Genomic DNA, 15,288 nt, shown 5'->3' with positions numbered 1-15,288 from the left:
GGGTGCCAAGATCAGTCTGTGATCTCTTGTACGTAATTCAAGTCTGTTTAACATATGTTCCCTGTTTATTCAGTACAATATCAAACTTGGAGCATGTCTTCCTTCCTTGAAAATGTTGATCAGGTTGGCATTTACCAGAATCTATAAGTCGCCGCCCACATCAGTCCTCTCAGTGCTTTGATTAGATGATAAGGAATACAATCTCTAAGGAATTCATACCGACTTTTTAAAAATTCGTCTCATTCCTATGCACTGCTTTCAAGACCAAGGATTGTCCAGCATCTAGGATGAACACATTAAGAAATACAGAGTATAATACCGTTTAAGTACTTATTTCTACGGGCTTAATATTCTGCGATTTTTTTAAAAATGCTGAAAATTGAGGTGGTATAAAATTTATGCTTACCTTATTTCTGCGGTGTCTTCCTTCTCACTATGATTGGATTTATTTCTGCGGTTCTGTATTCATCGGTTGTTTCATTAATTTCAAATAGACAGGTGCGTATTTTGTTGTTATTTTGACAGTTATGTTGGCTTCCGGATTGAAGATAAAAGTTGACGAATACTAATGTGACATCGTTATCATCACACAATGTTGAGTGTTAAACGCAAGAAAACAGTCATTTTATAAATGCGGTCATGCCAAACAGACACGAAAAATGCTTGAATCTATATTTTGCGAACATTCTCATCTATGCATTGTAACGGTATGATAATTTTAGTTAATCGCATCTTTTTCAAGTTCCATACAAATATACGTAAATATCATCAGACGGATCGGTTAATAATAGACATAAAGGATACAATGGATTGTGTTTGTCTCATAATTTAAGAGAATTGAAACTGGCAGCTGATTGCTCAATATTGAACGAAAATCAAAACAAATCTGATGTTTTTATTATGTTTATTCAACAGCAAAACAATAATCAAACAGTTCTATTATATTCCCGTCACTACTAATTTTTTTACACTTGCTTCGTCGGCCTTCGGCTACATGTGGGACAAAAGCCGATAACGCTATCGGACATTGTTTGATACTTAACCGGATTATAATGACGGCTTGTATATTCGTATCACGGTATGTCAGGACAAAAATTTCTGCGGATTTTAAATCTGCGGTCTTGTTGTCTTCCGCAGAAAACGAAATAAAGTTCCCGCAGAAAAAAGTACTTCTACCGCAACGGTATATGGACGCATTTACCACAGCAAACCAGATACTAGGACACTTACTTGGAAAGACATAGCAGACAATGTACTTTAAATACACCAGATGTATGTATTATGGGACTGGAATAATACTTACAGCATACAATACAACAGACATAACAGAAAAAAAACTTGAATAAAGCAAGTTGAGAATGAAGATATAAACACTTTCTTAAATTGTAAAGGTTACTTAGACGAAACGTGTTAATGGCATGATGAAAATTCAATATTGTTCTATTTTAACAAGCGTAATGTTAAACTTATCTATTCGTACTTTACTCTGAAAGAAAAATTCGTTTGTCAAAGGAATAATTTCGTAGTATTTCAAAGTGATTTTGATTTTTCTATTCTCACTATATACCACATGGTAAACGGTTAATTATGTAATATGTTATGTTATTCATTTCATTTTTGTCAGTGTTACTAACATGCACACGCATAAGCTCAGCTAAAAAGACCATCACACAACAGTGTTTTCATAGGCTACAAGTTCCAGTATGCAGAAATCAAATATCATTAATTGTGCTTCAAGGTTTTGTCTTTTGAGTGTAAGTGTTACATTAGTTTAAAACTTTTATACTCCGAGATATGTGATAGTTATCTGTTCAGTGATTGATGGGTCACACTCAGCAGTGTCGACCTTTTTATCGTGTCATATAAACTTGTTTATTATAGACAGCTTTTAATATAAAACTTCAACACTTTGTTCATTTGATATTTTTTCCAAAACTAACACTTTGGGTTTAAACTAAGGTGCATCATCAACCAGTTTAAAATACTCAGTAATGTTTTTGCCTCTGACCATTCCAAGGCGAGTCCAACTGTGTTCTTTAGTTGTTTGTTTAGTCGTCGATGTTTAATGCTGCGTATGTGCTTTTGCGTATATCTTACCAATGTACATATATACACAGTTATATGGTTGTTGCTCAAGGAGTGTTGTGTTGTCTGAATATGTATCTTCAGTTAGATCCCTGTCTTCGTATTTTTAGCTGTAACATACTTTAGTACTAACACAACGTAGACATATCGTTGCCTAAGGGACTTCATAAATTTGTATAATTAGTACTATGATGATCTGTCTGTCTTTCCAGTCCTGAAATAATTAATAACGTATTATTAAATGTCTTATTTTTTCTCAATAACTTTAAATGAACTACAAACTTGCTCAACAAGGTGTTTTTACGAGACCACTTACACTACGTGACCACTTCTACTAGTACTGCATTAAGAGACCATGTGAAGTACTTCTGTCTCTAAGGTGGTCTCTTAACGCGATAAAAGGTTCGTTGAAAATAAAATACATAATATGCTAGTCGCCGCATATGACCAGCAAACTACCATGTACAAAATTTTAGATAAAATTGTCCATTTGACAATATAATTTGAATACATGGTAAATGATGTAATGTTGATATATAACATTTCATGATTCTAATGAAGTAAGTTTAAAATAAACTAATTGCTCGTACAGCCTCGCATAATTTATGTTAGATCGTTATAAATGATCAAAATTATGAATTTTAAAAGGCGAACAGCAGAAAATATGTATTACATGCATACAAATTTATATAAAATATCTCCAGTAAACATGGATTGTAGTTTGTAGAAGCTCAACTGCACATTATAAAATTCTTCTATTAGTATTTTACCGCTATACTGATGCTGATCATCGCGTCTGTCGCCATCTAAACTGTCATACACACTTCGGGATGTTTCATCTGATGTTTTATTAGATCCTACACTCGTAGTCTTAGACTCTGTCACTGTAGATGAGATAGCTTGCATCGTTATGGCAGTATTTACATACTGTCGTTCATCTCTGACAATTTGGCTTCCATTTGACAGCTTCCTTCTAAATATACGATAATGTAAATTATTTTCTCCCTCACTGCCTTCGTCCGAAAATAAAATATTTCTTTTCTAAACATACCTCCTGGATAAACAAAATCAACATCAAAAATATTGTACAAATAGGATAGGCTGGCTATTATCTCTGTTTTATACTACATGCAACATGTATCATTTTGTAACAGGTTATGAATTCGGCATTTGACATAACATAAAAGCTTCTTTATACTTCTATTTCATAATATTTACGCGTAAAAAATCTAACTACTACTAACATTTTCTAAAAAAACGATAGAGCTGATTCTACATAAAGACCCTTTCTTTTCAAAACTAACAAAAAGAAGTCCAGTAAAGCCGGCTGCTCCAAACCTAAGTATCTTTTTCACACCCAAATATGTTTTTAAGGGGAAGGGGAGGTAGAAGGTATCCAATGCTGCAAACAGTGAGTGTACCTATCGCTTCCAGATTTTCATGGCAATTGTGCTTAAATCTGAATAAGAAGCACATGCTCATAATAACATAACATGATTAAAATTCAAACGTAGCAAGACCCACTCTCTTAATATTTACAGAAAAAATTGCCACACCAAATAACAACCTATCTGTGTAGTAGCTAACCTCGAAACTGATTTTCCCGCTCAATAAAAGAAAATCCCGTGCAATATCTATCCCAAAGAGTTAAATACCGAAAAGAAAAGTAATTTGTTTGATTTGTTTGTTTTGGGTTTAACGTTGCATCGATACAACCATAGGTCATATGGCGACTTTCCAGCTTTGATGATGCATTATTCATCACGGGAGGGCACCTGGATAGAACCACCCAGCTGCATGACTTCCTCACATAACAGGACAAAGTGCGCCTGTGTATAAATATTGTATTCATGAGAAGGTGATATGAAAACTGTTCACCGCGAGATATATGAACATCGACTTAGGCGCCAGCCGAGGTCTATATTCATATTTTGATGGGTGAACATTTTTCATATCACAATCGCATGAATACAATATTTATTTGATTATACCAAAAATATATAACTGTCAAAACATTTACTGGAAAATAAAGACAATGAGTTAAAAGATTTATTTAGGCGCCTCAGTCGATATTCATATATCTCGCGGTGAATATGCTTCATGTCACCCTTTCAGGAATACAATACTTACTTATTATATAAAGATCAAAGCATTATGGGGAAAATAAAGATAATGAGATAAAGGATTTATTTAACATTAAAAGTAACTAGAGCTGTATTTGAGAAAAGCGCATGTCCATCTGGATTGGCATTTCTTCTCCATTATGTATCTGAGTCAACCATACACCAAGACTTATATCACTGGCATCAGTATTTTCGGTTAAAGGGCAACAATTCAGAAGTGCCTAGGCCGATTTGGCTAGTTATCGAACTTGGCCGAGGACTTATTGGCAAACACATTTTGTTCAAGTTACGCGAAGATCGCATGAGAAATGTTCGACTTAGAACAGACTCAATCAAACCGAGTCTGCAATTTTTATTATTTGCCTTGTTCTCAGTGCTTCCGAGAGATCTACTTTCCAGATTTTAGAATGCGGACAAGATTTGCGACAGACTAACGGACTGACGGACACCAGCATAGGCAGGAGTAAATCAATATGTCTCTCACCACAGTGGTGTGGGAGACATAATTACTTACCCGAAAAATAAAGTCAGAAGGAGTCTTTACTTGTTAGCACTTAGAAATTGTGGTGACTTAGTTTTGTAATAAGACTATTTTTCAAGCAATATGATACGTTTAGCCGAAACGTGTAAATATCGTTGACCCAGGTAATAATTATTTATGCGAGTATTTCAACTTTGCACTATATGACTATAGTTTCGATTCAACATTTGATAAAACGTTGTTTTTGACATTTTTGGCACGGAGAGCAAATCATTTAAAAAAGAAAATCGGCACTAGACACTAAACACTATAAAAAGTAATTTTATCCTATAATATATATCAGCGCCTCGTCAAAATTGATCGTCGCTGCGAAAAAATCAATTTCTCAACAGGAGATACGAAAAATTATATCACATGCGCATAAAAACAATATAGTGCTGTTGCGCAACTGATATGAAATTACGGATCATATAACATCCACAGAATTGAAAATAGCGATTATAAATTCGTTAGAGAATATGATATATTTTTCATGTTGAACGAATCGGAAATTTGCATTGGGCATTTATGACAGGAATAATAATAAAACATGTTGTTAACTAACCTTTGTCGTATATGGCGGACGGCCACAAAAGCCACAAGACTCAGCAGGCAAATGCCATCACCAGTGAGCATTCCATGGAGAAATAATTTTGCAGGACTGTCATTTTCATCATACTGTCCACGAAGATTCTCTAAAATTTATCAGAAAACGTGGAATATGATATTGTCATTGATATAGTTTTGCACAGTAAACTATGCAATGAAAACTTCATATTAATTATTATATCATTTCTTTGCAATAAATTCTTTTGTATAGATAGAATTCATGTACAGTGTATGTATACAAACTTACAGACATTCATATTTTAATTAGAAGCAAAGAAAAAGAATTCAGATAAATGTAGGGTCGTCATGAAAATAAAACATCGAGTCTGATGTAATTATACCATATTCTTCATTTTTCATAATAATACATATAATTCGGCGACACAATCGTTTTATTACTTTAATTACTGTATTGCACACACCATAACATGTCACCATTAATGTTTTACCTGCATATTTGTTGTTTCTGTGTTTGAAACATGATCAGTATGCTGTGTATTTTCATTTTTTCTTTGATTGTCTATCATCTCAAGCTTTAAATTAAATTAGACCAGTCGCAGCGGCAACATCAGTTATGAAGCTACTCTATCTTTCCAACAGTGGCATTTACGGTCAAGACTAACGCAGTTAAACTAAATGTGTATCCACAATATTTTATTTGGGGTACTGTTATGTATTTATAGTCGCACCATTATTTCGTGTCACAAAATTAGTATTTTCCTATAAATAATAAAATTTTGTTGTAATCATTTAATTTGGGGTCTTTTCCAGATGATCCATTGAAATAATGTTTCCTCTTGTTTAATACTTTTTTGTGTAAACGCAACTTTAAAAGAAGCATACACATCACCCAAATAAATAAAGTTAATGTATTGATGCGATTTCTAAAACCAATACCTCACATGGAAAGAATTTACACTGAAAATATATCCATGGCTAACGTCATAACATGTTTTGACAGGAGTTAGCCATTATGACGTCCCAAGTAACGTAACATCACATGATACAAAACTATTGATTAAGGTTGTTACTTGATATTAAATCCTATACTTGTATTGTAAACACTGGTCCGATTTTTGATTTTTTATATAATTAAATGTTGTTGTGTAGCAGATATGCTACATGGGACACTAGAGAGGTTAGATAGTTAATTGTCATGACCTAGTGAACGGAATACTAGTAAATTATTTTAGTACTAAATCTATCATATTTATATTATATCTTCGCCGCCTCGGTAGCCCAGTGGTAGAGCACCCGCTTCAAGTTCAGGGGCTCGTGGGTTCGCTCCCTGGTCGCGTCACAAATAGTCTTAGCTCAATAGTTATAAAGTCCCATAATAGATAATTTATAAACATGAAGTCAAAACATAGCTTTCTTCTTATTCAATCAATGTATACATCAACCAGCGCTTAAATATTTGGTATAATCTCCTCAGCATTGAAATTCCGAAATGAAATTACTGTGACATTCGCCAGATTTTCACCATATGACTCGTTTCCTTTTACACAAATATGCTTCTATCACGGATTGAATTGCTACCCTTTAATTTTTCCTAATTTCTCTATTACTTCAGATTGTTCAAACTTTGATATATTGCCTTCTAAACTCCAAAATGTAGAAATGATAATCTGGATTTGACAAAATTTGTAATTACAAACAAAACTGTTTGCCACTGGGTATTGAACTTTAACTTCCTTCATCCAAAACGAGTTTGAACATGGGCTCTACGTATCGTCTTGATGAGATAGCCATCCGGGTATCCTTCAAGGGTTTCAAAAGATATCGAGCGGACATAAAACCAAAGCTTCATTTCGAATCTTGACCGTCGTTATGAGATGAGGTTTCTATCAAATTACAGAACTTTAGAGAATATGCAGAGGACACGAGATCGAATGTACGGAGTGAAAGTCTGAAGGAAAGACAGACGGACGGGTGGACAACGTGAATCCCTGTTATCACTTTTGGTCAAATTAACAATACGACGGAAGGTCAGGGAATAGCCCTTAAGAGGGAAATAATTATACTTCGTCAAAATAACACAATTTATTTTATCTTGAAGACTATGCTAACATCACTAAACCGCTCGTTCCTGAGCTTGCTATTAATGAAATTTTGGCCTTTTTATTGATCTTACCTGTTGAAAATGATAACGTCGTACTGACTGTCAGCTTAACTTCACATGTATTGCCTCCGTATCCATCTTTACATCCATGCACACATGTCCCGTTCGATATATAACAAACTGCAGATAAGGCATCAATATCAACACAATGTTCACTACATTTAGTTTGACAAGCGTAACCGTAATACGCGCGATTACATGTTTCACAGAAACCATCTGATTTGTCACATGAGCCTGAGCTGCAACCTTTATAACATCTTATGTCACATTTAACACCCCAGTATCCTTTATCACAACCATTTAAACACGTTCCGTTATTTATATTGCATCTCGGTAAGCCTGGCAATGTCGAGCAATGTAAACTACAAGGGAGCATGCACGTTTTTGTATAAAAGTCTCCATTGCATATATTACAGTCATTTCCATCATTCTGGTCGCATTTTCTGCATTGGTCAGCACACATTTCTGTACACTTCTGACCTGTCCAGCCATCTTGACAGCCACCTAAACAACTTTGGTTGATATCACAGCCATTGTAACAATATTGTGAACAAATCTTTTTTTCAGGAACACAAGATCCGTTCAGAAATGTGTATCCACTTATACATTCTGTACATTTTACAACACTTTCAAACTCGATGCAGCTCTTGCAGTTTGAAATATTGCAGTCTTTACTACAAGTAGGTCCATATTTTCCCGACTTACAAATACATTCACCGAAGCTTATACATTCTTCACAAGCCGGACTGCATGATGAACAAAAATTATAGTCAGAATTTTCATAGCTAAATATATAGTAGCCCCTTTCACACTGTGTACAATTTGTCATACTTATGCATGACGAGCAGTGGTCATGACATTTTTTGCATTCAAAAGCGTTGTTGTCTTTATACTCATAATATCCGTCAATACATCCAGTTATACATCCCTGTTGAGTACATAGGTTGTTGATACAGAGGTTACAACTGTGGTCGCAATGGCGTCCGTAAAAGCCTGGATGACACCCTAAGCAATGCCCTGTTGTATCATTGCATCCGCTGACAGCACAGTTTTCGGCACAAGGAGAACCACATATCATGTTAGGTCGAATATCCCAGAATCCTGACTTGCATTTTGTACATCTTGAAGCGTTTGTGCATTGTTCACAATTTCGAGAACAAAGAGAACAGTAGCTGTCATTTTTTGACCAATGTCTGTAGCTGCATACTTCACACTTTGGTGAATCGGCAGTTTTAGAGCATACTTCGCAGTTTTGCGGACATGACCCTAAAACTAAATTCGAAACAAAATAAACAACTTCCGCTGTTTCGTTATCAAATACCATAACAAACACGAAAAGCAAACATTGTTTTTATATATACTTCCATTTGTAATATTCTTTTAGTGCAACAAAACTGCAAAAGAGTAATATTATAACACAATTGATATTTTAAATGGGTTTTCTGGTATTTGTTTTTTTTTGTTGTTTTTTGTTTTGTTTTTTGTTTAGAAATAGATAAATGATTTATTTCTTCTATCAGTTTATTAAATGAAACACAGAGTTTGTTTTGTCGAACGTTACTGTAGTCGCTATATGATTATATGTAAAGTCGAGAAGACATATCAAATCGGTTAGTCCTTAATCTGACCAATAAACTCAAATAATCATACCTTGACCGTTGTAAATGTCAATAATATGAAAAAGAAAGAAAGTGGAATGTTACGTTTTACAGCATTTGTCAAGTATTGTCTTAACCTTCCAAGCGTAGGTCTGGTTAGCAAAAGCAAGAGAGTTGCTCAACCGTATCGTCATAATAAACCATATATTCCTAATAGTATGTCAGAAAAATGTTAGGAAAATATTTTTTTTTCCCGTCCATAAATTACATGTGTATCACTTTAAACATTGTGTCACTGTTTTTAAAACGAAATAATTGGCACTATAAGTATTGCTAATTTGCTCTATTTGATGTACCGAATATTTCGATAAACTGATAAAAAATAAACGATTTGCTCTCAGGCTACCTTCAACCTAACACAATATAATTTTGACAGTAAAATGAACTATTTTGGCAAGTTTTATATTCAAAAGCAAAATGCAGTAGAAAAAATTTAACCGAATGGTAAAACTAAGTCAGCCGTAAAATGGGCTTTTCCTGACAGTGAGTTTTTATAGCTAAATTGTGATTAAAGCATCACCAGAATAACTTATCATTTAATGCGTTATAAAGAGTTCAAACAGCTGACATTCTAATGTTATTTAATGTACTGGTAAGCGCTTAAAGTTAAAAAAAATGAAATAGAGGGACCAGTTTCACGAAGCCTACATACGACAGAGTTGAAACTTTGGAGTATGGTGTTTTAAGAATATCATTTCAAACAGAATCATCCTAGCATCTTCATAACCTGACACAGGTTATATCCATTGAAAAAAATTACTGTGTTTTGTTAAAGGAGACTTAGAATGAAACTTTTGAACTTAGTGGGACGGTCTAAAGAATTTTTACTTAATAGCGACGAACCTACATTTTTGTTGCATTGGTCTATATACGAGGGGCGTTCAATAAATAATGTTACTCCATATATAGTTCCGTTTATTATTGTAAAAAGCTGATATTTAGCTGGTATATTTTTCATCATTGCAATCATTAAAAATTACTAATTTTCTAGATATGTTGTTCAAACAAGTGTGTTGCCAAAATCATGTACTTTTTCATATATTGTTTAAGACTACCTTCAATACCTATCTATTCACATAATAAGATACGATCCATTAGTGTCTATACTAAGGCACCTTTTATAATGAACACTTCTTTCAATGAGTTTTGTTTCGGGTTTTAACAAATTACGAGATAAACATGCATTTGTAAAAGAATGTAAGTACATCAACCTAAATGCGTGAATTAAGTTTCGCTATTTGCTCGCGGAAATCTGCTTTCTGTATGTGCTTTTAGGCGCAACAAAATTTCTAAACCAGCAATCATCAACGTGACGTGTTGACAAAATGACAGAATACTTATCTTAAAGTCTTGAAAAACAGTTTGGAAATTAGATTTCGTAAAAAAGTGTAACACAGCTTTCGTCTGTAACAGAAAGTTTATGCTTGTTGTGCTGTAGCGTATCAAAAAGATGTAAGTGTGTTAGCATTGCGTGTCGGGAGGTCAAGGTTATTCCATAGTTTTACAGAACTGATTTTGAGTAAATTTTGAGACGTCTAGGCAATGTTACAAAATTAGTGTTGTTTCTAAGTTCATAGTTGTTAGAATTGTGAACTGTTGGAGGAAAAATGTCTATAAGGTAATCAGGAAGTAGTCCGTTATTTCCTTTATACGCTAATATTAATTTCTGCATAATTCTACGGTCTGCAAGAGAAACCCAGCCAATTTCAGTTAATAAATTTTGAATGGAAACGGATCGAGTCAAACCAGTAACAATGAGAGTTGCTTCATATTGAAGTTTTTCTATAGTGTCCTTTTCATATTGAGTACAGCTATCCCATACAACTGAAGCATACTCGAGTAGAGGTCTCAGATACGATAAATAAATGTTGTTAAGAGTAGACCTTTTAACTTTGAATTTTAACATTCTCATCTTACATCTTTTAAGAGCAAATTGAAAAGTAAATTTAAATCTCCAATTGTTCCGTCTTTTTATCTAATAGGAGAACGATTCTATAATGTAGTTCAAACTCGTATTAGAAACCGATGCAGCAACTTAAACAATGATTTATTTTATAACCATTTACGAGACTATCCCGATTGCTCTTGTGGACATGGTATTGAAGATGCAGAACATTTCTTTTTTAAATGTAGCCATTATGCCGATGCTCGTCGATTGTTATTTATTAACACTCGAAGATTTCATCCTCTTAGTACTCACAAATTACTTCATGGAATTGATTCACTTACTATTGAGGAGAACAAATCTTTGTTTTTAGAAGTACAAACTTATATAAAAAATACACATCGTTTCTCTAGCACTGCCTCCTGATCGTTTGACTATATATCTGTTTTGAGGGCTCTGGGTTGGGTTGGGTGTGGGGATTCGGCAGCGGATGCGATGAGGTGCACTGATTGATTTTACGCTTGTCTGTGTTAGTTTTATTGTTGTTTGTTTTTTCTTTTCGATTGTTTTATTTTTCCTGCTTTTCTTCTATTTAATTTACTGTCTTAACTCTTCTTCTATATAAGTAAGTTTATATCTGAAAATTATATTTTGTTAAGCATCTATATTTTTTTCCATTCTAGTCCAAACAAAAAGCCGCCATTTAGTTTAATCTAACATTAATTTGACAGCCAGGGACGGACCGATTTCTAATGTTGGCAGGACTTGTGGTCCAACCCTTTTGTATTATCGCACATTCGCAAAGTTACTGAATACTTCTTAATGTACAGTAGTAATATATATGTCTTGTATAATGATAGTTTGCTGTTGTATATATATTTACATATGTATCTGTATTTTATTGTCTTGATGTACATTAAATTTTACCATAATGTCTTGTGTGATGATTACAATAAAATATGATTAAACTAGAAGCGTATCAAAAATGAAAAGCATACAACTTTTAATGTTCTAGTAAATAAAATATTAATATTTCAAAACATGAATGGTAATTTACAACTTCATAAAAGGAAGCAGGATCTATTGCACAACAGAGAAACCCTACCACGCCCAACCCCCACAAAAAAAAAAAATATATATATTATAATGTATAATATAATAGATATAATTATGTGCATAAACATGGAACCGTCCAAGTGCAACAACTTTAAAGAATATGTGCTGATTGAACCGGGCAAGTAAAACCTTTTCCTATGATTTTGTTACATAAATATGTTAAACTAACCATTGACAAGTGGCTTCCAGCCATGTAATTATTATTTTGGAAAATTCTTTTAAAACGCATAATTACATGTAAAACATTTTGCTCCATATGAACAGTAGTCAGCAGATATCACGTACCCGGCTCATTTGTTTAGTTCATCTACATATTTTTTTCTAATCTTTAAGTATAAAAGATAATAGGTAAGGGTAGATTTCTCGGAAGCACAGAGCACCAAAAACACAGCCCCAGAGCAACGCATTTAATTAGTAGGCCTACAACAAAAAGAAGCTGTAATGGAAAAATATTTCAGACGGGTTGCTTCAAACATCCAACAAGTACATATTAATATAAGCTAAATATTGATAAAGGGGAAGGAAATGGTAAGGGGCGAAATGGGGTCGGGGTGGGGGAGGAATCCGAAGGGGAAAGTTGAACAAGGACAAATATACAAGGGAATGCCATGTTCTTTAAAAACAGTCGCACTACAACGTAAACCACAATAGCGCAGACACTCATGTACCAAAGACAAACACACAACGACGATCAACTGAACAACATAGAAAAACGAACAAGCAACACATAAGAAAACAGTAGGGCACCGTTATAGACTCACAAGCTTACAAAAGCACCCACACAAGAAGGAAAAAACAATCAAGTACCGTATTGGGATTCGGGTGCCAAAATAAAGAGGAGCCACGAAAACTTACTAAAAGTAAATGGGATGCAAAAAGTAGCGTAAATGCAAGGGAAAGGAGAGGGCAAAAGGGGGAGTAGGGCGGAGCAAAAACGCTTAAAGGTAATACAGTCATTGTAGTTTACAATGTAGAAGTTTCGCTCGTTTGAACCAGATCGCGACGCGTCTTGGAACATTTGTTATTTACATTCAGTGAAGTTTTGATAGTAAAACAGCGGTTAACTCCTATTCCAGCATATCGTAGTTCAAATCAAGTGCTTGAGAAATACAAACGTTTAAGCTTAAAAGTTGCAACTTACTCCTCATCAAAGTGCAATATTACATAAAACCACTAACCTTGTTTGTGAAATATACACAGATAAACGAAAAATGAAATATTTCCAAGACACAACATATCTAAATTATGTAAGTCAAACATTTCAACATGAATAAACTGAATGATTCATAATAGGTACCTCCACCAAACACGTTTATTAGCTACATTTTGAATCGGCTAGGAAGTAAATATCACGGTTAATTTTCTCTCGTACAGAATTTAAATGCTGGTACATACATTGAAACTATAATAATTTATTTGTAGGGCATGTTTTGTATTACGTTTCACGTTATTTCAACAAGACCAATTTAATTTTAAACTAGATTGAGCTGTACTTTAATTAAAACTGAGCATTTCTGCTTTAACAATATGTTATTAATTACCTAAAAAATGTAGAATAAACGAAAGGAAGATATTATTATTTTTATATGATACATCATTTTATTAATTTATCTCTCATCACGCGTATGTAACTGGATACAAAACAATACATTTTCGAGTTCCCGACGATTATCAATAATATTTAGAGACATTTGAAACATTGTTTGAGGCAAAATTATAATTTTCAATATAATACTAGTATATGGTATGAAGCGTTTGGGAGGGAAATTAAGTGGTAACAAATATAAATGAAGAGTTTTGAGGCTGGCATTTGAGATTGGCCGATACATCTTAACAGTTAAGGAAAATGTGCGCTTCCACCTCTATCCACCACTTTACGGTGATCAATTGTATAATGTTTCAGAGAAAAAAGGCATCTGTTTGTGGATTGGAGCTATTTTAGGTCGGCACTTCTGCCAAACCTCTGCCCATTCCATTAAAGTTTTAGAAGGCATTTAAACGGGTAAATATAAGAATACAGAAAAAGAAGTAGGACAATTACATTTGTTACAGAAGAAACTTTTCTGACATTATCTGTTATCAAGTCGGAAAAAGTAAGATTTTTTCAGAGTTGGTATTTCTATAGCTGTGTTTTGGGTCCTCATTGCATCCGCAAAATCTACCCTTAAATTTTTCTTTGATATTGCATGCTTTAACACAGTGTTATAACAGCGGAACATTAACTAGATACGTTGTTTATACAATTAAAAAATTACAAACATATTGCTTATTTTGATAAAATATTTGTAAAATGTGTCAAGAAATTGATCAAAAGAGGATACAATGCGAAAATCGTTAATCACAGTGCATGTTTGATGATTGACCCCTCTACAGGTAATCGCTACGCTTTCCTGTTTGATGGTGGAATGACTGATGACTCCTTGATGCTCTTCTCCTAACTCCTATAAAAACGGACGGAGGGAGTGGAAATTTGTCTTGCAGCTTGCTTATATAGTCGAGCCCTTAAAAGGAAAGGTAAGCTCTCATTGATTTGACTTTTGACAAGTTGTTGATTACATTGGTGTATTTGTACCTTAGATTGACACTTTTTTAAGTTCTACTTTATAAGATCTGGTATTTTTGTCACTAATGTTAGAGCCTTTCTCAGCGGGGAGTAATTTTATTCACACTTTCTTGTCAAACTTGTTGAAAATGTAGTAAGTGCGAGGTTGGCATGCCTTACACGCGTTGAACCGAAACCCATCCCCCATCCCCGCCCCCCACCACACACACACATTTCCTCTGTTCCAATGCGATACACCTATTTTTAACTTGTTTTTATCCGTCTCGTACGTACCTTGTGTTGTGTATGTTGTCTTCTTTGTTGTTTGCTCTTCTTTCCGCTTTCCCCTTGCTACCCCTTTTACCCCCGTCGCCCACCGCCATCCCATTCCCTTGCATTTATTGCATTTATGCGTCTTTGTTTTTGCTTTCTCTTTCTTTACCTTGACTAATTTATCTTGCCCATCATATTTTTGTCCGCCAACCGTCCTTAGGCGGTGCCCAACTGTTGTTGTTTTTTTTCCTGCTTATGTATCTGTGCGTGTTTAATTGTCATGAGCGCTGCGCCAAAGTGATTTTACCATGAGTAAGTTATCGTGACCACAATGATTTTATCCGCCGGCCGTCTT

The 15,288-nt window shown here is 34.3% G+C and overlaps 1 protein-coding gene across 1 annotated transcript; it reads right to left on the bottom strand.

Annotated features, from left to right (window-relative positions):
• Window positions 1–955: 955 nt before the first annotated feature.
• On the bottom strand, window positions 956–15,048 carry LOC128556643 (uncharacterized). Its single transcript, XM_053542219.1, has 4 exons — window positions 14,955–15,048; window positions 5,294–5,423; window positions 2,856–3,058; window positions 956–2,299 (listed from the first exon to the last, which is right to left on the bottom strand). Exons 1-4 carry the CDS (start codon window positions 15,046–15,048, stop codon window positions 2,250–2,252), a joined length of 477 nt encoding a protein of 158 aa, XP_053398194.1. The 3' UTR covers window positions 956–2,249.
• Window positions 15,049–15,288: the final 240 nt, after the last annotated feature.

The sequence above is a fragment of the Mercenaria mercenaria genome, chromosome 4, assembly GCF_021730395.1.
Source record: "Mercenaria mercenaria strain notata chromosome 4, MADL_Memer_1, whole genome shotgun sequence".
NCBI classification, from domain to species: Eukaryota; Metazoa; Mollusca; class Bivalvia; order Venerida; family Veneridae; genus Mercenaria; species Mercenaria mercenaria.
The sequence above is the reverse complement of the archived record's forward strand: the minus strand, read 5'-3'. Positions and strand labels throughout refer to the sequence as shown.

Bases quoted from the DNA above. Each gene is read 5' to 3' on its own strand.
- LOC128556643 (XM_053542219.1), bottom strand. From the start codon at position 15,048: ATGGGATGGCGGTGGGCGACGGGGGTAAAAGGGGTAGCAAGGGGAAAG. The intron at 5,424-14,954 runs GTACGTACGAGA...GATAAATTTTAG, and splicing joins GACAACATACACAACACAAG to AGAATCTTCGTGGACAGTAT. The intron at 2,300-2,855 runs GTAAAATACTAA...TAATTATTTCAG, and splicing joins TGATCAGCATCAGTATAGCG to GACTGGAAAGACAGACAGAT.